Consider the following 27,643-nt stretch of genomic DNA (forward strand, 5'->3'; position numbering starts at 1 on the left):
TTGTTGTTGTTGTTTTTGAGATGGAGTTTCACTCTTGTTGCCCAGGCTGGAGTGCAATGGCACAATCTCAGCTCACTCCCAGCTCCACCTCTCAGGTTTAAGCTATTCTCCTGCCTCAGCCTCCCAAGTATCTGGGATTACAGGCATGTGCTACCACTCCTGGCTAATTTTGCATTTTTAGTAGAGACGGGGTTTCACCATGTTGGCCAGGCTGGTCTCTAACTCCTGACCTCATGTGATCCACCTGCCTCGGCCTCCCAAAGTGCTGGGATTACAGGCATGACACGCCATACCCAGCCCAACATTTGATATTGTCTTTTTCATTTTATTCTTTCTGGGATATATAAAATAGCATGACATTATGGTTTTAATTTGCATTTCCATGATGATTAATGAAGTTGAGCACCATTTCATATATTTATTGTCCATGTGGGTAGTCTGTCTTATGAAGTTCTTGTTAAATGTTTATGATTAATTTGTAGGAATCCTCCTGGATATAAATCCTTTATCTGATAATACGTATTGCATATATTGTCCTCTGTATTCATCTCTTTTCACGCTGCTGATAAAGACGTACCCCAGACCAGGCAATTTACAAAAGAAAGAGGTTTAATGGACTTATATTTCAGTGAGGCTGGGGAGGCCTCAAAATTATGGCAGAAGGCAAGGAGGAGCAAGTCATGTGGAAGAGAGAGCTTGTGCAGGGAAACACCTTTTTATAAAACCATCAGATCTTGTGAGACTTATTCACTATCATGAGAACAGCATGGGAAAGATCTGCCCCTGTGATTCAATTACCTTTCACTGGATCTCTCTCACAACACATGGGAATTTAAGATGTGATTTGGGTGGGGACCACAGCCAAACCATATCATCTTCTTTTATGTGACTTGCCTTTTCTCTCTCAGTGGTGTCATATGATGAACAGAAAGTGTTAATTTTAATGTAATCTAGCTTATCCTTTTTTCCTTTATAGTTCTTTTATATCCTGTTTAAGAAATCACTGTTCCTTCAAGTTTTTGAGGAATAAAACATGTTACATATGAAGGCTTCAGGTTTCTCAACAATATTGGAAGCTAAAAGGCAATGGTTCATTGCCCTCTATGTCAAGGGTCCCCAAGATCACTCCTGAGTTTGGCAACCCACTAGAAGGACTCACAGGACTCAGCATATATATATTACTACGTTTTGTTTTTTGTTTTTTATTTTTGTTTGAGATGAAGTCTTGCTCTGTCGCCCAGGCTGGAGTGCAGTGGCATGATCTTGGCTCACTGCAAGCTCTGCCTCCCAGGTTCACACCATTCTCCTGCATAGCTGGGACTACAGGCGCCCGCCACCACACCTGGCTAATTTTTTGTATTTTTAGTAGAGATGGGTTCTCACCATGTTAGCCAGGATGGTCTCGATCTCCTGACCTCGTGATCCACCTGCCTCAGCCTCCTAAAGTGCTGGGATTACAGGCGTGAGCCACCACGCCTGGCTTCTATTATTATGTTTTTTGTCATAAAAGTAATGGGAAAAACTATAATTGCTTCTGCACCAACTATAGTTGTACTCTTGTAGCAAAAGAATACAAACCAGAATCAGCAAAGGGAAAAGCACAGATGGTGGAGTAAACCAGGTATAAGTGCCTAAGAGTCCTCTTCCAGTGGATACTTGCACCTCCAGCAACTAGTTGAGATCTTGTGAAGTACATTAGAGACTTGGTGCACAGGACTTTTATTGGGGACTGGTAGTGTAGGCACTCTGCTTAGCACATACCTCAATTCCAGACTCCCAAAAGGGAAGTAGGTGTTGAATCTTCTTTGTAGAAGACTTATGCTTGCATATATTTCATTGGATTTATCCCTAGATATTTGGTGTTTTTTGATGTATGTTTAAATGGCATCATTTTAAAATTTAATTTTCTATTTTTTGATATATAGAAGTAAAATTGAAATTAAAATTTTTTTTCAGATGGAGTCTTGCTCTGTCGCCCAGGCTGGAGTGCAGTGGCACAGTCTCGGTTCACTGCAAACTCCACCTCCCAGGTTTAAAGTATTCTCCTGCCTCAGCCTCCCGAGTAGCTGGGATTACAGGCGCCCGCCACCATGCCCAGCTAATTTTTGTAGTTTTTAGTAGACTGGGTTTCACCATGTTGGTCAGGCTGGTCTTGAACTCTTGACCTCAGGTGATCCACATACCTTGGCCTCCCAAAGTGTTAGGATTACATGTGTAAGCCACCATGCTGGCCTGAAATTAAGTTTTATGTTTTGACCTTGTACCTAATCATTTTGCTAAACTCACTTATTTTTTAAGCGAGTTATTTATGGTTTGCAGATTAGTTTGAATTCTCATCATTTGTATACATAATGTCATATTTCCTTCTTCCTTTATTCCTCCTTTTCCTTTTCTTCTCCCCTCCCTCTCTCCCTTCCTCACTCCGTCTCATATACCCCCTTTATTTCCCCCTTCTTACCAGCTTCCTATACTGGCTAGCACTGCCAACAAAATGTTCAATAGAGGTGATGGTAGCTATCTTTGTCTTATTCCCAGTCTTAAGGGGAAAGCTTTTAAGAACATTAAAAATGTTGAGTTTTGTAGGTTTTCTGTGGATATTCTTTATCAGTGTGAAGAAGTTCATTCTATGCCTAGTTGGTGAAGAGCTTTTTCAGTAATTACTGTTTTGAATGAGTGTTGGATTTTATCATGCTTATTTTGCTGCATCTATTGAGATGATCAATATGATCATTGAGATGATTTTTGCCCTTTATTAATGTAAATTATAGTAATTTTTGATGATCAAATGTTTTTAATTTTGAGGAAGTCTAATTTATCTTTGTTTTTCTCTTTTATGAGTATTGATTTCTGTGTCCTAAGAAAACTTTAGCTACTTGCAGAATATCTTCCTTTGCTTTCTTCTGGAAGATTTCTAGTTACTGCTTTTTTGTTTAGGTCTAGATCTATCTCACATTAATTTTTTGTGCATAGTGTAAAATATAGAAGTCCAGGTTAATTTTTTCCCACATTATTATATAATTGTTCCAGCACAGTTTGTTGAAAAGACTTCTTTCTTCTCCATTGGATTGCATTGGTGTCTTTTGTCAAAAATCAAATGACATTGTAGATAGATGGGAGTCTGTTTCTGGGACAATGGTTTTTGAAAGAACTAATTTTGTATTTCTGGAAGAAGCCTTGTTTTTTCATGATATGTGTTTTACATATTGTTGGACTTGATTTGCTAGTATGTTGTCTAGGATTTTTGCATTATGTTTATGAGAGATTGGTCTATAATTTTTCTTGTAATTGTCATGTCAAGTTTTAGTAATAAGGTTATGCTAGACTCATACAACAAAGTAGGAAAGGTTTCCTGTTTTCCCTGTTCTCTGGAAAAGTTTATATAAATTTAAAATACAAATTTTATTAGTAAAGCCATCTGGGACTGAAGTTTCCTTTGTGAGAAGGTTTGTAATTATAGATTATATTTCTTTCTTTTTTTTTTTTTTTTTTTTTTTTGAGACGGAGTCTTGCTCTCTCGCCCAGGCTGGAGTGCAGCAGCGTGATCTTGGCTCACTGCAGCCTCCACCTCCTGGGTTCAAGCGATTCTTCTGCCTCAGCCTCCCGAGTATCTGGGAATATAGGCACGTGCCACCACACCCGGCTAATTTTTGTATTTTTAGTAGAGACGGGGTTTCACCATATTGGCCAGGCTGGTCTCGAACTCCTGATCTTGTGATCTGCCCACCGTGGCCTTCCAAAGTGCTGGGATTACAGGCGTGAGCCAAGATTATATTTCTTTAATAAAGAATACATGACTTTTATTTGTCAGATTTATTGGAAATGTTGTTCATAATATCTTTTGATGTCTGTGGTACCTGTAATGATTCCTTTTTTACTACTTCTGTTTTTTTTTTTTCTCTCTCTTCCACCCACCATCCCCATTTACTTTATTTTTCCATCTTTATATTTTCAGGCTCTTTGGTCAGAATTCTTAGTTGTAGAAAAGAGAGTTCACACCAGGTACTCTTAAGCAGAAAAAGTTTTATTAAGGGGCACAGACAGCACAGACAGCTTACAAAAGCGTTGGGGGACCCAAACAGAAACTCTTTAATTTTACCGATTAGAATGGGGAGCTTACAACAGAGGCAACTATTAAAATGTGGAGAAGGTATTCAGAAGATTGTGAGCAGGCATATATGAGAGATTTCATTACAAGCTCTTTACAGTAACCAACCGTAATGCAGAATAGAAATTCATTATTTTGGGCTTTTACTACCTGTCAATTTAACTGTTACATTTTTACGGACTTGTTAAAAAAGTGATTGGATAGACTGTTTTAGATTTTCCTTAAAAAAAAAAAAAACCCAGCCATATAAGATGCTTCTGATAGTAGTGTCTCTTAGTTTAGTTTTATTTCCTGTGCACTATTTGCCCTTGTAGAAAACATTGTTTCTGCTGAAAATGCTTTCAGGTAATGTATGTTTTGACCTGTTTTGCACTGATTTATTTCTCTTGTGCCTTGCAAGTGTTTAAAAAATTTGCAATTATATTATTTCTGTAGTATAATATGAACAAATGCTTTATCCTCCCCTCTGACCTCTGTAATGTGGAAAGAACATTGAATATTACTTTATTGGTTACCGTCTGTGGCTTGCTTACACTTTTTTCTTGATGGTATTTTTAGCAGTTCAAAGAAAGTTTTTAGAAATAGTGAATTTGGTTTCTGAATTGAAGGATTAGAAAGTTTATCTCACAGCATGTTAGCAGACTGGAAATATGCTACAGCCTTTATTCAGAGGAGAGCAAAATTACACCCATGTATATTCTCCCTACACCTTTAAGCATTCCTTTGAGTTGGATAGGAGATAAACCAATTTGTTTTCTTTAATTAGGCTCTTAATCCCTCATTTGCTGTTCATTGTCTCTACTCTGTACTTAATGGAAGTCAATATCAGTTCTGTTTTTAATGCATTTTTTTAAAAGTAAGATGATCTAAATATACATGAATTCCAAACAGAGTTCTGTATTAGGGTTCTCCATAGAAATAGAACCAATAGGAGATACATAGGAAATCTCAGGATATAGCCTCTACCTTTGCATGCTCCATACAGTATACATGTCACACTGTACATTATTGGGTGTTCTGGGAGACTTTTGAAGGGAGTGGCAAAGGCAATATCCTGAGTTTTCCTTTTGTTAGAAATTTCCCATGTCTTGAAAAACTTGTCAAAAGAAGGGTTCTTTGGGGTGTTACCCAAAGGGCAGTGATTATAGTTCTGATAATGCTCTTTAAGTGCAAGAATCATGTCCTCTTTGTTATTGTCTCCCCTGTAGTGCATTGTAGGTGCTCAGCAATATTTTTGAATTGAAATGAGAATATGAATTGTTTGATAAAGGAGAAAAGAAGTTGTCTCTTTGACAATAGGAGACAACTGATTTTCCTTCCCCCTAATCTTTAAACAAATCTTTAAAGGATCAGATAAATGGGTTGAGCCACTGACCTGTGTTCCATAAGAGGTAGAAATGTGTTCACTAGGTTGTATGGGTACAAAATTATATCAGTACACATTTCTGGCATAGCTAAAGATCCAAGTCCCAATAATTTATCAAATTTTCTAGAACAGTCTGTGTTCTCTCTCTTTTTTTTTAAAATTACACTTTAAGTTCTAGAGTACATGTGCACAACGTGTAGCTTTGTTACTTATGTATATGTGCCATGTTGCTGTGCTGCACCCATTAACTCATCATTTACATTAGGTATATCTCCTAAAGCTATCCCTCCCCCCTCCCCCCACCCACAACAGGCCCTGGTGTGTGATGTTCCCCACCCTGTGTCCAAATGTTCTCATTGTTCAGTTCCCACCTATGAGTGAGAACATGTGGTGTTTGGTTTTCTGTCCTTGCGATAGTTTGCTCAGAATGATGATTTCCAGCTTCATCCGTGTCCCTACAAAGGACATGAACTCATCCTTTTTTACGGCTGCATAGTATTCCATGGTGTATATGTGCCACATTTTCTTAATCCAGTCTATCATTGTTGGACATTTGGGTTGGTTCCAAGTCTTTGCTATTGTGATAGTGCCACAATAAACATATGTGTGCATGTGTCTTTATGGCAGCATGATTTATACTCCTTTGGGTATATACTCAGTAATGGGATGGCTGGGTCAAATGGTATTTCTAGTTCTAGATCCTTGAGGAATTGCCACACTGTCTTCTACAATGGTTGAACTAGTTTACAGTCCCACCAACAGTGTAAAAGTGTTCCTATTTCTCCACATCCTCTTCAGCACCTGTCGTTTCCTGACTTTTTAATGATCATCATTCTAACTGGTGTGAGTTGGTATCTCATTGTGGTTTTGATTTACATTTCTCTAATGGCCAGAGAAGCATGATGAGCATTTTTTCAAGCATCTGTTGGCTGCATAAATGTCTTCTTTTGAGAAGTGTCTATTCATATCCTTTGCCCACTTTTTGATGGGGCTGTTTGATTGTTTTTCTTGTAAATTTGTTTAAGTTCTTTGGATATTCTGGATATTAGCCCTTTGTCAGATGGGTGGATTGTAAAAATTCTCTCCCGTTCTGTAGGTTGCCTGTTCACTCTGATGGTATTTTCTTTTGCTGTTTAATTAGATCCCATTTGTCAATTTTGGCTTTTGTTGCCATTGTTTTTGGTGATTTAGTCATGAAGTCCTTGCCCATGCCTATGGCGTGAATGGTATTGCCTAGGTTTTCTTCTAGGGTTTTTATGGTTTTAGGTCTAACATTGAAGTCTTTAATCCATCTTGAATTAATTTTTTTATAAGGTGTAAGGAGGGGATCCAGTTTCAGCTTTCTACATATGGCTAGCCAGTTTTCCCAGCACCATTTATTAAATAGGGAATCCTTTCCCCATTTCTTGTTTTTGTCAGGTTTGTCAAGGTTGTAGATGTGTGGTATTATTTCTGAGGGCTCTGTTCTGTTCCATTGGTTTATATCTCTGTTTTGGTACCAGTACCATGCTGTTTTGGTTACTGTAGCCTTGTAGTATAGTTTGAAGTCAGGTAGCGTGATGCCTCCAGCTTTGTTCTTTTGGCTTAGGATTGACTTGGCAATGTGGGCTCTTTTCTGGTTCCATATGAACTTTAAAGTAGTTTTTTCCAATTCTGTGAAGAAAGTCATTGGTAGCTTGATGGGGATGGCATTGAATCTATAAATTACCTTGGGCAGTATGGCCATTTTCATGATATTGATTCTTCCCATCCATGAGCATGGAATGTTCTTCCATTTGTTTGTGTCCTCTTTTATTTTGTTGAGCAGTGGTTTGTAGTTCTCCTTGAAGAGGTCCTTCACATCCCTTGTAAGTTGGATTCCTAGGTATTTTATTCTCTTTGAAGCTATTGTGAATGGGAGTTCACTCATGATTTGGCTCTCTGTTTGTCTGTTAATGGTGTGTAGGAATGCGTGTGATTTTTGCACATTGATTTTTGTATCCAGAGACTTTGCTGAAGTTGCTTATCAGCTTAAGGAGATTTTGAGCTGAGATGATGGGGTTTTCTAAATACACAATCATGTCATCTGCAAATAGGGACAATTTGACTTCCTCTTTTTCTAATTGAATACCCTTTATTTCTTTCTCCTGCCTGATTGCCCCAGCCAGAACTTCTAACACTATGTTGAATAGGAGTGGTGAGAGAGAGCATCCCTGTCTTGTGCCAGTTTTCAAAGGAAATGCTCCCAGTTTTTGCCCATTCAGTATGATAATGGCTGTGGGTTTGTCATAAACAGCTCTGGTTATTTTGAGATATGTCCCATCAATACCTAGTTTATTAAGAGTTTTTAGCATGAAGGGCTATTGAATTTTGTTGAAGCCCTTTTCTGCATCTGTTGAGATAATCATGTGGTTTTTGTCCTTGGTTCTGTTTATATGATGGATTACGTTTATTGATTTGTGTATGTTGAACCAGCCTTGCATCCCAGGGATGAAGCCAACTTGATCATGGTGGATAAGCTTTTTGATGTGCTGCTGGATTTGGTTTGCCAGTATTTTATTGAGGATTTTTGCATCAATGTTCATCAGGGATATTGGTCTAAAATTCCCTTTTTTTGTTGTGTCTATACCAGGCTTTGGTATCAGGATGCTGCTGGCCTCATAAGATGAGTTAGGGAGGATTCCCTCTTTTTCTGTTGATTGGAATTGTTTCAGAAGGAATGGTACCAGCTCCTCTTTGTACCTCTGGTAGAATTTGGCTGTGAATCCATCTGGTCCTGGAGTTTTTTTGGTTGGTGGGCTATTAATTATTGCCTCAATTTCAGAGCCTGTTATTGTTCTATTCAGGGCTTTAACTTCTTCCTGGTTTAGTCTTGGGAGGGTATATGTGTCCAGGAATTTATCCCTTTCTTCTAGATTTTCTGGATTATTTGCATAGAGGTATTTATAGTATTCTCTGATGGTAGTTTGTATTTCTGTGGGATCGGTGGTAATATCCCCTTTATCATTTTTTATTGCATCTGTTTGATTCTTTAATCTTTTCTTCTTTATTAGTCTTGCTAGTGGTCTATCAATTTTGTTGATCTTTTCAAAAAACCAGGTCCTAGATTCATTGATTTTTTTGAAGTGTTTTTTTGTGTCTCTATCTCCTTCAGTTCTGCTCTCATCTTAGTTATTTCTTGCCTTCTGCTAGCTTTTGAATGTGTTTGTTCTTGCTTCTCTAGTTCTTTCAGTTGTGATGTTAGGGTGTCAGTTTCAGATCTTTCCATCTTTTTCTTGTGGGCATTTAGTTCTATAAATTTCCCTGTACACACTGCTTTAAATGTGTCCCAGAGATTCTGGTATGTTGTGTCTTTGTTCTCACTGGTTTCAAAGAACATCTTTATTTCTGCCTTCGTTTAGTTATGTACCTAGTAGTCATTCAGGAGCAGGTTGTTCAGTTTCCAAGTTGTTGAGCGATTTTGAGTGAGTTTTTTAATCCTGAGTTCTAGAGACTGTTATAATTTCTGTTCTTTTACATTTACTGAGGAGTGCAACTATGTGGTCAATTTTGGAATAACTGTGATGTGCTGAGAAGAATATATATTCTGTTGATTTGGGGTAGAGAGTTCTGTAGATGTCTATTAGGTCCACTTGGTGCAGAGCTGAGTTCAGTTCCTGGATATCCTTGTTAACTTTCTGTCTCCTTGATCTGCCTCATGTTGACAGTGTGGTGTTAAAGTCTCCCATTCTTATTGTGTGGGAGTCTGAGTCTCTTTGCAGGTCTCTAAGGACTTGCTTTATTAATCTGGGTGCTCCTATATTGGGTGCATATATATTTAGGATAGTTAGCTCTTCTTGTTGAATTGATCCCTTTACCATTATTTAATGGCCTTCTTTGTCTCTTTTGATCTTTGTTGGTTTAAAGTCTGTTTTTTCAGAAACTAGGATTGCAACCTCTGCTTTTTTTTTGTTTTCCATTTGCTTGGTAGATCTTCCTCAATCCCTTTATTTTGAGCCTGTGTGTGTCTCTGCACATGAGATGGCTCTCCTGAATACAGCACACTGAAGAGTCTTGACTCTTTATCCAATTTGCTAAGCCCTGACCCCAGAGGTGGAGTCTACAGAGGCAGGCAGGCGTCCTTGATCTGTGTTGGGTTCCCCACCCAGTTTGAGCTTCCCTGCTGCTTTGTTTTTGTACTCAAGCGTCAGCAATGGCAGAAGCCCCTTCCCCAGCCTCGCTGCTGCCTTGTAGTTTGATCTCAGACTGCTGTGCTGGCAGTGAATGAGGCTCTGTGGGCATGGGACCGTCCGAGCCAGGTGCGGGATATAATCTCCTGGTGTGCCATTTGCTAAGACCATTGGAAAAGCACAGTAGGATGGTGGGAGTGCCCCGATTTTCTAGGTACTGTCTGTCACGGTTTCCCTTGGCCTGGAAAGGGAATTCCCTGACCCCTTTTGCTTCTCGGGTGAGGCGATCCCCCACCCTGCTTTGGCTCACACTCTGTGGACTGCACCCACTGTCTGACAAGCCCCACTGAGATGAACCCGGTACCTCAGTTGGAAATACAGAAATCACCCGTCTTCTGCCTCGCTCACTCTGGGAGCGAAGACTGAAGCTGTTCCTATTCGGCCATCTTCTGTGTTCTCTTTTTAACAATTGAAGGTATATTACATGAGCTCCTTTAGCTTTCTTCATCTTCCCTTCTTTGATTTTCTCTAACATGTCCCTCACTTCCTTGCCAAGGGCAATAGCCCTTTCCATGCTCTCATTCTATCCTTTCCTGCCTCCTCTGAGAACTAATTATATTAATTTTCTCCCTCTTTCAGTTTCTTCAATTTTGCCTTCTTGGGTTATTGGCACATTTTCTTCTACCATTATTTTCAGAAAGCTTTTGTAAACAAATCAAAAAGCCTTTCCTTGACTCTGTTTTTCTTCACACCTACCATCCCGACTCAGCAATATTTATTGAGTGACTACCACTTATCCGGCATTGTTCTTGGAGCTAAGGAAATAGTGGTGAACAAAAAAGGAGTTACTTAGTAGGGCATGGTAGCATGCATGGTAGTACCATATACTCAGGAGGCTGAGGTGGGAGGATCCCTCGAGCCCTGGAGTTTGAGGCCAGCCTGGGCAACATAGCAAGACCCTGTCTCTTATTTTTTTTATTATACTGTAAGTTCTGGGTTACATGTACAGAACATGCAGTTATATTACATAGGTATACACGTGCCCTGGTGGTTTGCTGCACCCATCAACCTGTCACGTACATTAGGTATTTCTCCTAATGTTATCCCTCCCCTAATCCCCAACTCCCGACAGGTCCCAGTATGTGATGTTCCCCTTCCTGTGTCCATGTGTTCTCGTTGTTCACCTCCCACTTATGAGTGAGAACATGTGATGTTTGGTTTTCTGATCTTATAATAGTTTGCTGAGAATGATGGTTTCCAGCTTCATCCATGTCCCTGCAAAAGACATGAACTTATCCTTTTTTATGGCTGCATAGTATTCCATGGTGTATATGTGCCACATTTTCTTAATCCAGTCTGTCATTGATGGACATTTGGGTTGGTTCCAGGTCTTTGCTATTTTGAATAGTGCCGCAGTAAACATACGTGTGCATGTGTCTTTCTCGTAGAATGATTTATAATCCTTTGGGTATATACCCAGTAATGGGATGGCTGGGTCAAATGGTATTTCTAGTTCTAGATCCTTGAAGAATCACCACACTGTCTTCCACAGTGGTTGAACTAGTTTACGGTCCCACCAACAGTGTAAAAGCGTTCCTATTTTTCTACAACCTCTCCAGGATCTGTTTTTTCCTGACTTTTTAATGATCACCATTCTGACTGGCGTGAGATGGTATCTCATTGTGGTTTTGATTTGCATTTCTCTAATGACCAGTGATGATGAGCATTTTTTCATATTCTTGTTGGCTGCATAAATGTCTTTTTTGAGATACTTCTAATTATTACCTGATGCAATGTTCTCTTCTTGGGTTTTTATTTCCTCCTTTTCGACTTCTTCAGCCTTTGACATTCTTGAACCTTAGACAAATTCATATGGAAGCAGGAAATTTTCCCTGACACCTTCATGGGTGGTAACTGTAGTGCACAGGTGCTAGGACTAGCCGGCCGTTTCTGTGCCAGCAGGGACAGACTCCATTCGCTTGGTCCTGCTACTTTCCACCCCTCATAGGAGGTGGGGAATGCAGGTGAGTGGGTGCAGAAGCTGGGGTGAGGGCTTTTGGGCACTGATGGGAGCAAAACTCTGTGCAGCCCCGCAGCAGTGTCTAGGAGGTGCCTATGACCCCTGAAGCCCAGAAAGAGTGTTATAGTCAGTGCTTTTTTAGCTTTGCCGTCTGCTCATGGCTTATGTGTTAGCAGCTCAGTGGAGGGTCAGTGTGCCAGACTTTTGCACCTGCACCTGAGTGAGTTCTTGTCCGACATCCAGGGGGAATGAGGTCCCATGAACATATTGGAGATGTTAAATGCAGGAGATTTTATTGTCGATGAAAGTGGCTCTCAAGGAAGGGGAGCTGAAAAGGGAACGGAGTGGGAAGATAATCTTCCCCTGGAGTCTGGCCATCCCTGGCCAGATTCCTCTCCAAAGCAATGCTGTCAAGCCATCCCTCTGAAGTCAAGCTGCCTCTCTCCAGTGTCCAACCGTAGTCTCCGTTGTCTTGCTACTTCTCCTCCTCTCTCTGCTGGGTGAGGTTTTTATGGGCACTGGATGGGGGCTGGGGCAGGCCAAGGGTGATTCTGGAAAAGGCAGCATTCGAGCAGGAAAACAGGAGTGTGTGTTCTCACTTTGGGCCATGGTTCCACGCTTGAGGGTGGGGCCCTTACTGGGGGACCCACCCTCTTCCCAGAATTTCTGTGCCTCCTGTCCCTATCAGTATCAGAGCCAGGTTTCCTCATCTGTAAAATTTGCATGCTGCCATGCCCTTTCCCAAATTGTGATTAAACATGTTAAAGTATCCTCATGAAAGCTAAGGGAAATGTGTTTAATAAATATTTCTTCTCGTCCCTGTTTTGCCTGGTTTCAGTGCACCATCATGCACTGCCATATCATGTTTATGAGGTTGGCAGTATTATTATCCCTGTTTTACAAATGAGGATACTATGGTCAGTCATCTAGAAGGTGGTGAAGCCTAGGATTCTAACTCAGCACTCTCTGACGGTACAGTCCAAACCCAAAGACTCTGTGCTAAATTGCCAGCATACTAAGAGTTGTTAGAAACTGTAAGGATTCTTAATTAGAATTTTATGAAATCTCTGAACCAACGGAGCTTTTTAAATAAGGTTTTCTTCCTATTTGTGTGTGTGTGTGTATGAAACAAGCACAGATAAATGGGTCCTGTGCAGCCTTTCTTATAAAATTAATTGATAACCAACTGAGGAAATATAGCAAAAGATAGATTTCTGTGTTTTGAGAAATCGAGGTTACATACGAAGTGCCAAACCAAGAAATGGAAACCATAAGCAGTAAACCATAATGGTAGTGCTGAGGAACAATTGTGTGCTTGCACCTGGCAGCACTGTTAGGGAATTGGAGCTTCATTGACCTTGCAGATGAAGCCAGTAAGTGGTCATGTCACTCCCTTAAACACACTTTTTAGCATTGTCAATGAAGTTCTTCCAGGTTTCCACCTAAGGTAATAGATGGTATTGTTCCCTGCTAAAGAAAACTAGTGATTTTGTCAGCAAAATGGACTCAGTGTCTTCTGCTTGCCTACGGAAAGGGTGGGGCCTGTTAGCACAGTATGCAGACTGCCTTGGATGCCCTGCAACCAGAAAGGCCAGTGGAGTACACTGTAATCAGGGGCATTAAATGGGAGAATGTTCATAAAGCACCTAGGGCGAAGAATGAGTTCCCATGAAGAACCAGTTTTATCAATACCCTTAATCATTTTTCTTTCCTTCTCATCTTTTCTCTTCAGCAGCACCGTGACTGTAGGTAGGATACTGATTTTCCTTGAACTTTTCCTGTACAGTAGTCATCTGTTTAAAGCTCTGGCAACTGCTATGTAAGATACTGTCCTATCCATTTACTCTGTTCCTTGAATCTGGTTGCCAGAATTAAGGATGCTACAAAGAACACAGAATCTTGAAGTAGGGAATTCTTGAACTCAGGTAAAGTCTAAACCTTTGAAATAGTCATTCAGCTATAAACTTGAAAAGTATCTGTTGTGATTATAAAGGAAAGCACAGGCATCAGATGTACATAGCATGTAATGACCTCTTGCAGCAGCTGTTGAAGTCACGATCATAGATATGTCTTGGAACTAGTGATAGCACCTTTAATTTCAAAAGGAGTGGCATAGCATTGTAGCCATCAAGTCAGGTCTGTAATTCTTATTTTATTAAATACTTAAATGGTATAGACAAGTGCTGTACGTAATCTTGAATTGTCTTCTCTCTTTCCAAAGTGAGTAGATTTATTTTTAGGTGAAGACTATAGTTAAGACACTTCTCTGGAGTCACAGAGTAGGAAAGAGCTACTGTATTTCTACTCCTTCATCTTCTTTACGTTGTGAAATAAAATGTCCTCTGTCCATCCAAACCCACAGAATGGACTCAGAGACCTGGACAATAGCAAAAGCGAGACTTTTAATGACAGTCTTGCAAGATTGAGTGTCTGGCGTGCAGGCACACCCAGCATGGTTTTAACAAGCAGTTTATCCCCTAGTGTGCAGGACCCTCCCCTGGTTCCTTATAGGCTGAGTACTGTAGGTCACGTCACCTGTTGATTGTTAGGCAGGGCTTTAGGTGTGCTTTTAGGGTTGTCTTGCTGCATTTTGTTGCAGCCCACAATGCACTGCAATCCTAGTTAGCTCAGAGGCTCTTCAAATTTGACTTATGACCCAAGTTGCTGGGCAGGCTGATAAGAACAAACAAAGTGAGCTATTTTGCGGACTAATAAACTTTTATTTTAGACTCAGATTCTTTGGTTCGGGTGAGAGAAACTAAGTGGTGGAGGAAGTGGGAGGCCAACAAGCAGGCATCAGCTATCCAAACAGGGGCCTAGTATATCCTGTTTTTTCTGTGGCTTGCTGACCTAAGCCGATTCAGGGCACTTTGTTTTGGAAATGGACCATGGTATACGTTATTTCCTTGAATTCTCTCCTTTTTTTCTTTCTACTCCTATTTGTCCCATTTCTGCATTTATTTTTGTGTCCTTTAGTTCTTAAATTTATTAGGTACTCCTTTAGGGACTTCTATTGAGTTAATATAAATGTTAGAATTAAAAGAATTTGTTAGATTTCTCCAACTTCAGTGGCCATGTGGATTCTTGGAGATCTTCTGGAATGCCAAGGTGAATGGAATGGCCAAGTGAACTAAGGCACAAGTCCCGGTCCAGTTGGACAGTTACAGGTTACGGAGGTTCCCTTTCCCATAATACCACGAGACATTAGCCTGGGGTATATGAAGAGCTGAGTAGTTGCCTTTGTTGGACTTACCAGTAACGTTTAGGATGTGGGTACAAGTTGAGAGTTTTCCCACAGGCTTACTGAACTCTGTCCCCTGGCTAGAGAGGCAAGAGGAGTGGTTTATACTCCCTGTGGAGAAAGAAGGGATTGCTCTAGGATTTGACCTTTGCAAGGTGGGAAAGAGCAATAATAAACTTTTGCAAGTCTCATTTCCCCATGCATCCCTGTCCTGGTATAGAGCCAACATGCAATGCATTCCTTTGGGATTGGTATCCTATTTTAGGGGAAACGGAACTACCAGCGCTTGAGGCCGCCCAGCAGAGCATGCGTAACTATTGCTTCTATTAAGAGCTAGTACTGAAAATTTGACCCATTCAACCCAGGCAGTTACATCCCCATATTTTTAATTTTTAAAGTTTGCCTTAAGTTAGTTGTCTTAAGGGTCATTTTCTGGTGGGTTAAAGGAAATAGTAAGACCAGGAGTTCTAGTAATTCTGGGTGGGCTTGGGGTGGAATTGGTGATTTGCCTAAGAGCTAACCGTCCCACAGAATCCCTTCCTGAGATAATTATTCCTAATGTATACCTCCAGGGTTCCTGGTCTAGAGTAGCTGGGTTGTTTATGGTAATTAATATAGGATTGCATTTTAAATTTTTACAGTTAGGTAACATGGGGCCCTTATATTTTATTTTTTAAGGGTTGGTTTTCAGAAGAATGACTCAGCTGGCCTTGATATTGTGTGGTCCACCAGACCTGATTCCAGCTAGCACAGGGATTTTTTGAGAGGGCCCAATAACGGTCTGTTTTAGGACATAGATATTTGTCTGCTTGTGACAACTGCCTTTGGTTCCGTAAATTCCCACAAGGTTAAGACTTGGCAGGCATTAAATTTTATAGTTTGGGGAGTGGGGGTGGAGGTTTTAGTTATGTTAACTATTAGTTTGATTAGATATTTCCTACTTTCCACCCCTAGTACTGGGCCCTATCCAATACATAGGTTTCCTTTCACCCCTTGTGTTAAGATTAATCCTAACCATATCCACCCCCAATGATGGAGCCTGCTTATAGCTTCCTTTTAGGTTTTCCTTAGAGTTAGCTTTAAGGGTTTCTTAGGTGATTTATACACTCCCTATTCACCCTTTTCCCTTTCTTTCAGGGGTTCTTTTACCAGTCTCTTGACCCGAGTGTAATGTGCTCACCCCGGTTCAGCTATTTGTATGGCTGTTTTAGTGATCAGGAGCACTTGATACGGACTTTCCCAGCTTGGGTGGAGCATGTCTTCTTTCCAGGTTTTAATTAGCACCGAGTTGCCAGCCTGGAAGTGGTGAACTGTGAACTCAAGAGGCAGGGTTCGAGTTAGAAGTTTTTTTAACCTAAGGGATGACAGGGTGGAGGATATGCCCAGTATATAATTTTTTAAAAATTGGTCTTTGATTTTCATAGTAGAAAGGTTAGTAGTCCTGCCTAAATATGGCCTTAACCCAGGAGGTCTCTTTCCAGTAGTCTGTTTGTTTTTTTTTTTAAGACAAAATCTCGCTCTGTTGCCCAGGCTGGAGTGCAGTACGTGATCTCAACGCACTACAACCTCCATCTCCTGGGTTCAAGCTATTCTCCTGCGTCAGCCTCCCAAGTAGCTGGGATTACAGGCATGTGTCACCACACCCAGATGATTTCTGTAGTTTTAGTGGAGACAGGGTTTCAGCATGTTGGCCAGGCTGGTCTTGAACTCTTGACTTCAGGTGATACACCTGCCTCAGCGTCAGAAAGTGCTGGGATTACAGGCTGGAGTTAGGTTGGACACTTCCCCAGGGCCCACTGACCCCAGGAGGAACCTGGGGAGGCAAGGGACTGACCAGCTGGCTTCCCAGGGTGCCTTTGGTTGTTGGGCCCTGCTGGGTCTGGCACTGGGCCAAGAGCTGCTGGTTTGAAGAGCTAGCAGCCTGTGGCACCTTTCCTGAGAGGCACTTTCATTAGCAAAAGCATCCCTGGCTGCACCCTCACTTCCTCTTTTTTTGCTTTGAAGACACCATTCCTCTCCCTGGCAGGCCGAGAGCTATACTGTTTGTATTCCACACCACCCCTGCTGGTGACCCAGCAAATGCAAAGGGTCTCTGGTTTGTCCCGCTGTGGGAGGGGACTTAGTGGCTTTTCCTCCTCCTCCTCAGCTGCAGGGATCCTCCCCCAGCTCAGCCAGGCGCTGGGAAACAGAACTTTTATACATCCCACCTCAAAGCGTCTTGGCAGACTTCTCCCCAGCACGAGCCCTCTCTACTTCAGGGATTGCAAACTGGCATCCTCTTTTGCCTGTATTGGGTTTTTAAGTTTTTTGAACTGATAACCAGCATTTAAAAATCCCATTTTAGATAAAAAGAATTCTGGCTTCTGACAAACCAGACAATTTGGCATCACAGCTGAGCAGCTGTGGCCCCTTAACAGGGTGTTCCCTCTTCAGTTAGCCACAGTCCCCACACAGCCCTGCAGCCCTTCTTCTCATCGTTTACTGGCCCTGTAGTCATTTGAGTTTAAAACCCTCTGATCTAACTTATGTAGCCCCCCAGACCTTCTGCAGCCTTACTGACAGCTGCCCATGGTGGACTTACAGCCTCTCAGTAAAACAACAACAAAACCTTAATGGTCATTTCATCCATTTACCCTTCCATAATCTGAATCCTTTCTACCGCCTTCTGACAAACAGCCATCCATAGGCAACCCACAACTCCTGATCCTAAACTCTCCTCCACATCCCTTTTTCATTTGCATCGCCCAGTTCCCGGGCTCTGTCCCACCTCAGTGGCCACACTGCACCCTTTCCCTGCACCTCCTTGTTGCTTGAGCCTCTAGAACCTTCCCCTAGCCCTGCCAATCTCTCCACATCCTCTCACCTCCTCTTGTACTCTTTCTTCCTTTTACATTATTTCTCTCCCCAGTCTCACCTTCTGTGTCTCTTTGATCTTTGTCTTTTCCAGTCTCTCTCTTGTTCATTTTCTTCTTTTATCTCTCTCTCTGTCATCCCCTGTTTCCTTTTTCCCTCAACTCAATTTCTTCCTCTTTCTCTCTCTGGGCATGAGCTGAGCCTTAACTGTGCCCTGGCTCCCCCGTGTCTGACAGACAGTTCTGACTCTTTTTCTCTGGGCACCAGCGCGCCTGCACAGTGTCTTACACTGCCTTCCCTGTCTCGGCTGCTTAGTCCAGTGGCTCCCACACACACAGCTGTGCACCGGGCTTTCCCTTGCCTTCAGAGTCAGCAGCTTAACTCTTTTTCTGGCCCTCTACATTTGCCCTTTCCTCCCCTTTATCTTTCTGATTTCCTTTCTTTTTATCTTTCCCCCTTTCTTCTTACAGAAACCTTCTGAGCTTCCCTTAGTAATTCCTTAATTGGTTTTTCATTCCATCCATTAACCTTCTGCAGTTTCTTAGTAATATCAGGCCAGCTTTTAGTCAGAAAATTAACCTTTAAAATTAAAGGCCTTGCCCTACTAGGTCCTCTGGATTTAATCCTGAATATTTTCTCATTTGATCCCTGAGCCTCTGCAGCAACACAGAGGGAGTCTCCTCTTTTTTTGTTGTTGAATCTCAAATGCTTTTGAGACATTTTATGTCCTAGGAGTGGACTTTTTAATCCTTTTAATTATTAGTTCCCTTAGGTCCTGCATTTGGGCCCGATCTCTTTATTGTTATCCCATCCAGGATCCGCATTTGGGAATTTCTGCTCAGTTGGCAGGACTTCTTGCCCGGGAGGATGCTGTCTTTCCCAAATGGTTATGGCTGCCCTTATAATTATTCCCCTCTCTTCCCCAGTAAACACAATATTCATGATTGACATCATCTCAGCCCAAGTATAAAAATTGGGTCCTAAAAATTGATCTAGCTGCTAAACCGAGGGGCTCTCTGCTAAGCCGAGGTTTGCTCTGCTAAACCGAGGGGATCTTCCAAGAATGGCTTCATTTCCTTTTTAAAATTCCTAACCTCAGTACTTGTTAGAGGCACATTCACAAACCCAACTCCTCCCTGTCCCATAGGGACTTCTCTAAGAGAGTACATATTAGATGTCTACTGTTCAGAAGAAATAGGGAAATTCTCAATATCCTTCTTACATTGTTCTAATTCTTTCCTCAAGTTTGGTTAAGGATCTAAGGGAGCATTGGGTTTAGCTCCTTCATGATCCCCAGATTCCTCTTTCTCCGACCTTCCTGTTGCCCCCCGATCTCCCTGTCCTCTACCTTGTGAGATGTTTGGGGGAGGGGCAAGCGTGTTGGGGTCCCAGGGCTTTTCACTGGGTGAGGGCTCTTTACTGTGCTCTTCCTCTTTAAGGAGGAACATGGGGTTAAATTACTAATCCAACAAAGAACATAACCCACATCCTCTTGTGAGGATGGATTTTATCATTCACATAGAGAATTAAAGCTTGGCACACCCAGTCCTCATCTGAGCCAAACTTAGGCCAAAAGACCGAAGGCTGACAAATGGGCTTTTTGGGCCAGATAAAACAGCAATACTCTATCATCTTTTGCTTTTCCTTGTTCCTGGTTTGGGGATTATCCATTCAAACCTGCAACATTCTCCCCAACGGACTATCTGGGAGAATGTCAGAGGGGGTCTTTTTAGTTCGCTCTTTCCTTTGTTCTGTAGGCCTAGAATTCCTGTTTCCCATTTTCCCTTAGTCTCTGTGTCTGAGGTTTTTGCTGTGTACTCATCCCCCGTTACTGGAGGTTTCTTGCACACTTCAGGTTCTCTGAAAATGCCCCAACACCAAGGCAGTACTCATAGTCCAACTTTCTTACCTTGGATCATGCACGAGGTTGGCTGGTTGCCACGGTGCCTGCTTTTCTCCCTGTGTCACCTCCGCTGTCTCCTGAACAAGTCTCGGGTTTGTGGCTTCTGCAGGAAGCCAAGACATCCAGAGCAGGCCACATAAATCAAGTGGGGTGCGTCTCCCTTCTCGGCTAGAGTCTTAACTGCACACAGGCACAGAGATAGCCGTATGGGCCACCAGGTTGTGAGAAACAATTCACCCGTCCAAACCCGCAGAATGGACTCAGAGACCCGGACAGTAGCGAAAGCGAGACTTTAAATGACGGTCTTGCAAGATTGGGTGTCTGGTGTGCAGGCACACCCGGCACAGTTTTAACAAGCAACTTATCTCCTAGTGCACAGGTCCCTCCCCCGGTTCCTTATAGGCTGAGTACTACAGGGTCACAGTCGACCCAGAGGTCACCTGTGAGTGTTAGCAGCTTTAGGCGTTTTTTTTTTAGGGTTGTCTTGCTGCATTTTGTTGCGGCCCACAATGCACTGCAATCCTAGTTAGTTCAGGGGCTCTTCAAGTATTTGACTTATGACCTAAGTAGCTGGGTGGGATGATAAGAACAGACAAAGTGAGCTATTTTGCAGACTAGTAAACTTTTATCTAGGCTAAACTTCTTTGGTTCGGGTGAGGGCAACTAAGTGGGGGAGAAGGGGACGAAGGGGGAGGCTGACAAGCAGGCATTGGCTATCCAAGCAGGGGCCTAGTATCCTGTTTCTTCTGGAGTTTGCTTACCTATGCCGATTCAAGGCACTTTGTCCCGGAAATGGACCTCTGTATGCGTTATTTCCTTCACTCCATGAGTATGATTGGTTTGTAAGGTGTGTATTGATTTTATTTAAGTGTAATTGCTGTTTGCTTAGCTAGTTGGCGTAATTTATGCTAGGCAAACTACAAATATGTATTTATTAGTCACAGCTACAGAATTTATTCCACTTGTGGAATGATGTTTTGTTTTTGCAGCAGATTAGAAAACTTTTATTTGGTGCTTTGGCAGGATTAAGCTAGGGTATAATCTTTTATGAGATTTTGGCATATTTTAATATTATTTACATAGACACTGTGCTCATTTATTATAGACAATAAAGGAACTATTGGACTAACAGTAGTAAATTTTTTCCCCCAAAAGGTAATTAATAAAATGTCTCCAACATCTCTAAAGATCACACTAAAGCAACTCATGGAGGGGTCTTCAAAGACCTTGCAAGAAGTACTAACTATGGAGTATCGGCTCAGTCAAGCCTGTATGGTAAGAATTAAAAAAAAAAAAAAAATGTCATTTTTTAGTTCTGAAAGTAACATATGTTTATTGTAGAACTTGTAAAATACACTAAGTGCAAACAAGAAAATTAAAACCACCTGTAAATTTACTCTACAAAAACACAACGGGCCAGTTAGCTTTAGATGTGTGGAAGTATTGCTATCCGGATTGTTATTAAGCCTTTATAAAATAGCAATTACATTTGTATGTCAGTGTAAAAAGCTCTCTAACCTCACCTTAGAGGAATTCAAAATAGAAATTAATGTCTTTCAGTGATGGTCTCTGTGACCTTGGGCAAGGCATGTAAACTCTGTAAATGTGAATTCCCTCATTGGTAAAATGAAGAGGATTATTTATAAGCAGATATATATATATATAGTAAATGCACAAATGGAAGTTATTAGTCTGTTACATGTTTAAAATAATGAGCATTATTAAAGTACCATTGTAAACATAAAGTGGACAGTAATCACATGGAATATTGATTTCATGAAACGTCTCATATTTATATTTATTTATTCTTCCAGATGACAAACTCTTTAAAGGCAGAATCATCCTTTATGTTCAGAGGACCCTTAAGAAGCATCTTATTATTTAGACTAATATATGGACTAAAGGGAATATTTGGCTTAATAGCCAGAAAGGAGACATTCCTAATGACTTTAATGTGATAGTTATTAAGATGTTCAATGTAGTTCATCTAGTTAGAAATAACTCTGTTAGCCATGTCTTAAAGTCACTCCTTGTGGGATGTAAATGGCAGCTGACGTCTGTTTATTTTGTGCAGGTACTACGCTAGGCACTTTATATGCATTTGCTCCATTAAATCTTATGGTATCTCTAGAAGGATAGGTACTGTTATTGACTCCATTTTACAGATGAAGAAATTGTGACATAGTGGTGTAACCTGCCTAAGGTTGTGCAGCTATTAAGTGACAGAGATATGGCATATGAAACCAGGCAGTCTTACTCCAGTGCCTGCACTCTTGACCACTCTCCTGTATACCTCACACTTTCCATGTTTTTCATTACACTTTTAGTGCACTGCCTAGATTGATTGATTCTTGCCTTCATTCTCTCAGCAAATATGTTAACTATGTCCCAGGCATAGTGTTAGCCTTATATTGTTGAATAAGAAGACACAGTCCTTTATTTTCATGGGTTTAGTCTACTGAGACTATAAAGAACAAGTAAACAAAATTTTGTACTTTGTATGTATTGCTAAATCGCAATACATTCCACTACATTCCACGCCATTCCACTCCAGTCCACTCCACTCCACTAGATTGATTGATTCTTGCCTTCGTTCTCTCAGCAAATATGTTAACTGTGTCCCAGGCACTGTGCTCAGTGTTAGCCTTATATTGTTGCTGAATATATTCAACACCTTGTTGAATATATTTCACACCTGGATCACTGCAGGAAATCTATATCTGGTCTCTAAACCGTTCTTGAACCTCTCCAACCCTATCTCCACACAGCAGCAACAATTTCCTTCTTAAAGCAAATTGAACCGAATTTTTTCAATTCGGTTCAATTGAAAACTGTTGTTGAATAAGAAGACACAGTCCTTTATTTTCATGGGTTTAGTCTACTGAGACTATAAAGAACAAGTAAACAAAATTTTGTACTTTGAAAGTATTGCTAAACCACAATACATTCCACGCCACGCCACTCCACTCCATTCCATCCCTTTCCATTCCACTCCACTCCAGTCCACTCCATCCCACTCCACTCCGCTCCACTCCACTCCACTCCATTCCATTCCACTCCATTCCATTCCGTTTGTTTCTTTTGACAGAATTAATTAATCTTGTAAACAAGATTAATACATAAAATATATATTATATGATTATAAATATTAAGGAGAAAAAGGAAGCAGGATATGTGATACAGAGTAACGGGGATGAATTGTAGATGGGATGACCAGAGGAGGCCTCATTGAGATGTTCTTTGAGTGAATTCCTGAAAGAAGTGAGGAAGTGAGCCATGCCATTATCTAGAGGAAGAGCATCCCAGGCAGAGGGAACTGTAAGAACAAAGCTGTGAGGCAGGAGCATGACTGCCTGTGCTAGGGACCACAGAGAGGCTGTGTGGAAGGGGGTGGGGGGTGGAGGTTGTGGTGAGTGAGAGATGAGGCCAGAGGAAACACTGTAGAGAAAGGCTGTGCAGAGCATACAGAGCCTTGAAGGTCTCTCTAAGGACTTTGGCTGAGTAAAATGGGAAGCCACTAGATGATTATGAGGAGAGGAATGCCATGATCTTATACTTTAAAGAATTGATCACTCAGGCTGCTATGTTGAGCACTGAATAGATAAGATCATATATAAAGAAAATGAGAGTCCAGACCTGAGCCCTAAGGAACTCTAACATTTTGAGGTGTGGTAGAGAAAAAGCAGTAGGAAGGAAAAAAAGGATGGAGAGGGAGGAGGACCAGGAGAGTGTGGTGTCACAAAAGAAAGAGAGGAATGTTTCAGGGAGGAGGGTGTAATGGACAATGTTGAGCGCTGTCAAAGTGTAGATGACATTAGAAGTGTCATTTGACCTTGGCGATGCTGACGTCATGGGTGGTTTTGGCAAGCCATTTTAGAGGAGTGGGGGCAGAAGTTAGAGTATAGTAAGTTGGAGAGGAAAAATGGGATGTGAAGAAGTGGAGAGAATATGTGTAGTTGAATACTCTTGAAAGTGAAATAGGATAGAAGCTGGGACTGTGGAATCAAATGAAGTTCCTTTTTTATTTTGTAAGATGGAAGGTACTAGAACATGTTTAAAAATGATTGGGAATGATCCAATAGAGAAAAAAGATTATGTTGATGATACTAATGGTAGTTAATATTTACTGAACACTTAGTGTCAGACACTGTGCTTGGATGTGGATTAAAATAATCCTAGAATGGATGTATAAATTACCTTTTCATGTAAAGAAACTAGGGTTGGAGAAATTACTAGTCCGAGGTCACATAGTTAATATGTAGCTATCAGGATGTGAACCTAGACATTTGAACTCAGCTATATTGCCTACATTGATGATTGTAGGAAAAGTGAATGACCACATCAAGCAAAGTCCGTCCTTGAGAAGGCAAGAGGGGATGTGAATTGGAATGCAAGGGAGGACTGGTCTTTGAAAAAGGGATGGTCCTTTCCTCCACAGCATTGAAAGGGAAGGCGGGTGCAGATGGCCACAGTTGCCTGCAGGTGTTTTAGTGGTGGGAGACAAGACTTCATGTCTAAGAGCTTCTCGTATTTTTAAAGAAGTCAGAGGTTAAGTAATTGGCTGAGACTATAATAAAAGTGTGCTCTACGGGTAGAGGTTGAGAAGGCAGAAAACACTTTCAGTCATTTTCTTGGGGAGTTGGGAAGAGATCTTGGATTGTTTGGCAGTTTTCTGTGCCTGTTTGAGATTTTTGATCATGAATTTTAAATGAAACCAGTCACAGTTGTATGATTTTCTGCAGCAAGACTTAGCTGCTGAAGTGCAGGCAGGGGTATGTGGTAGGGTTTAGTTGGTGCCAGGATTTTGCTAGGATTGCAGAAAAGAAAAAAAGGTTTGGGGGAGATGATGGCATTTTGACAGGAAAGTGACCATATTAAAGGACTGGTGAAATTGGGCTGGATGAATAGCAAAGTGAAGCCAGGACAGATGGGGAGAAAGTCATAGGATCAGTGGACCTCAGTAAGATCAATGATTTGTAGCAGTGGAGATACTTGAGCAAATAAGATGAGGAGGTGGTGATCAGAGAGTGGGCTCTCAGAGGTGGTTCAGTCTCTGAATGTCATGGTTCAGGTTGTGGCCATGGGAGTGGAAGGCTGAAGCGAATAGAGGAGAGAGAAGATAACCCAGAATAAGGACACTCAGAAATTATCTCCATTTAATCTCAATTTTCTTTCAGAGAGGTCATGACTTTCATGAAGGCGTTAGAGCTGGTAAGTGGCAAATGGGAACTTACCATTTTGGGGAAATGGGATTTGTGAGCATATGCTGTTAATTAAAGAAGATACAGATTATGCATCCCAACTCCTAAAATCCAAAATGTACCAAAATCTGAAACTTTTTGAGCACCAACATGACACTCAAATGTTCATTGGACCATAAGTATAATGCAAATATTCCAAAATCTGAAAAAAAAAAAATCAAACCTGAAACACTTCTGATCCCAAGCATTCCAGATAAAGAATACTCAACCCATAGTTGTTTTAGTAGTGAGAATTAAACTTTTATTAAGATTGCAAAATTGTGTATGTTTTTAAAGAATATGTTACCGTCTGGGATATGAAAAGGAAGATCAGTCTTTGAAACTGATAATTGTTTTAAAAATTCACATAACTTGGCCACTGTTCCCTAATTTATATATAAGGTAATCTTGCCCCTATAATCATGGACTGCCTCTGATAAGTACAGCATTGAGCTTGTAAGCTCATCCTGCTGCCATCCTGCTGCTGTGGCCTTTGAAACATGCATTTATTCCCTTACAAAAAGCCCTCAAATCCCCTACCCTTTCTCCCTCTTTTGTGCTGGCCTGGCAGAATTGACCAGTGGTCTAACCCTACTTTCTACCTTCTTTGCCTGTACCTCAGCAGTTAAACATTGCTGGGGAAAAAGACCATATGATGTCATTAGTAACATCTGCAGATTGTCTTATTAATACTTTCCATTTTGCTTATAATCTCCAATGTCAGCGTATTTAGAAAAAGCAAGTGAAGTGCTTGACTGTTTTTTTTTTAGCAAACTTGCAACAATTCCTTTTTATGCGTAACTCTTATCCTTATAAAAAGCTGTTATTTATGTTGTATAAAATGAGTTGTTCCCTCTGCATATCTAATGTTCCTGTTTTTATTAATTATTTTACTATAGTGCAGACTCTGGATATCCTTTTTTTTTTTTTTTTTTTTTTTTGAGACAGGGTCTCGCACTGTCGCCCAGGCTGGAGTGCAGTGGTGCGATTTCGGCTTACTGCAACCTCCACCTCCCAGGTTCAAGTGATTCTCCTTCCTCAGCCTCCTGAGTAGCTGGGACTACCAGCCCATGCCATCACGCCTAGCTGATTTTTGTATTTTTAGAAGAAACAGGGTTTCACCATGTTGGCCAGGCTGGTCTTGAACTCCTGGTATATGATCTGGCTGCCTCGGACTCCCAAAGTGCTGTGATTACAGGCGTGAGCCACCGTGCCCAGCCTGGATATACTTTTTTATCTGAATAAAAGGTTATGTTATGTTCTCTGAGCTCTTAAGCTTTGATAAACAATCACTCTTCATAGAGTTCTCTTCATTTCTGACATGATACAATATCAGAAATGAGGACTTGATTGAAATCTTTTTAGTATTCAGCACATGTTGCTGATCAGAGGATATGGCAGTGTGTCTTGTAGAAACTAAGTAACATAGGCATTTTCCTCATGAATTCTCTGCAAATTCTTGCTGCATGTGAATTACAGCCTAGACCTCTGATTTTAGAGGACCTGTAAGCATGCAGGGTTATATTGTTAAAGTATTCATTATATGTTATAATAGCCCTTCTTTAAAAAGAAAGATACTGTTTTTAGATAAATACTGTTATTTTGAGGAAAAAATGTTGAAACCAATCAGCATCAAAGTTCTGATTCATAAAGGAAGTACTTATTATACGACTTTTTTTTGTTTTGTTTTGTTTTTTGAGATGGAGTCTCCCTCTGTTGCCCAGGCTGGAGTGCAGTGGCAAAATCTCGGCTCACTGCAAACTCTGCCTCCCGGGTTCACCCCATTGTCCTGCCTCAGCCTCCCGAGTAGCTGGGACTACAAGCGCCTGCCACCACGCTTGGCTCATTTTTTTGTATTTTTAGTAGAGACGGGGTTTCACCGTGTTAGCCAGGATGGTCTCGATCTCCTGACCTCGTAATCCGCCCACCTCAGCCTCCCAAAGTGCTGGGATTATAGGCCTGAGCCACCGCGCCTGGCCTATGCTACTTTTTAATGAAGAGAAAGTATATTGCCGCCTCTTTCAGAAAGCGGCGTCTGTTCTGAGATTGAAAACTGTTGTGTTCTTACATAGTCAAATGTTTGCTGCAGTTTGCTAATAATAAAAACATATTAGCAAGTTAAAGTAAGCAAATTTAACAGTTGTTAAAAATTCTTACTGTTAACATCTAGAACAAATTACTACTTTGTGGTTATAGAAGAAGAAAAAAAGACCATCTCAGTGGAGCTGGATACCCACTCAAACTCCATGTACTGGCTATCTCAGGAGACTTGCAAAACCTGAGCTGCCTACATGGCACGAACTTATATCTATTCTAGTAAAAAAATTGTTAGCTTGAAATAAAATAACAAATTTGATTAATAGTCTCTTTCCTCTTGTCCTTCAGTGGGATCTCAAGGAGACAGGTAGTATTGACCAGAAGACTTACAGTGAACGAGATTCTTGTGGAAAAAAATGTGCCAGGGTTCTTTGTTTACACTGTCCATGGAATATAAAACTTTCAAATAGTAGGGATCAGAACATCAGTGTTTAGTATCGCCACTGATCTGATACCAGAATCTCATAGTAGGCAGTTAAATCTTAAAAACAAAACCTCCAGTATCTGCATTTAATTGTGTGTAAAAGCTTCCCTCCACCTACCAAGGCAGTCTTCTTCCTTGGTTCCCATACTGCTTCTTTAACTATTTTAGCCTTTAAATGCTAAATTAGGTTTTTCTAGTTCACTATAGTTTGCACATTTAAGTATTTCCATTCTTCACAAGAATTAT

General features: G+C 41.0%; 1 protein-coding gene across 2 annotated transcripts in view; it reads left to right on the forward strand.

The window, feature by feature from the left end:
• The window catches only part of HIBCH (3-hydroxyisobutyryl-CoA hydrolase), a 136,468-nt gene that overhangs the window by 107,291 nt on the left and 1,534 nt on the right, over positions 1–27,643 (forward strand). For both annotated transcript variants that reach the window (XM_058440228.1, XM_032755147.2), the window contains exons 12-13: positions 20,792–20,911; positions 24,814–24,847. In XM_058440228.1, coding sequence (XP_058296211.1) covers positions 20,792–20,911; positions 24,814–24,847 — 154 coding nt within the window. The remainder of the gene's footprint in view (positions 1–20,791; positions 20,912–24,813; positions 24,848–27,643) is intronic.

This window comes from Hylobates moloch, unplaced genomic scaffold, assembly GCF_009828535.3.
Source record: "Hylobates moloch isolate HMO894 unplaced genomic scaffold, HMol_V3 SCAFFOLD_1, whole genome shotgun sequence".
Classification (NCBI taxonomy): Eukaryota; Metazoa; Chordata; class Mammalia; order Primates; family Hylobatidae; genus Hylobates; species Hylobates moloch.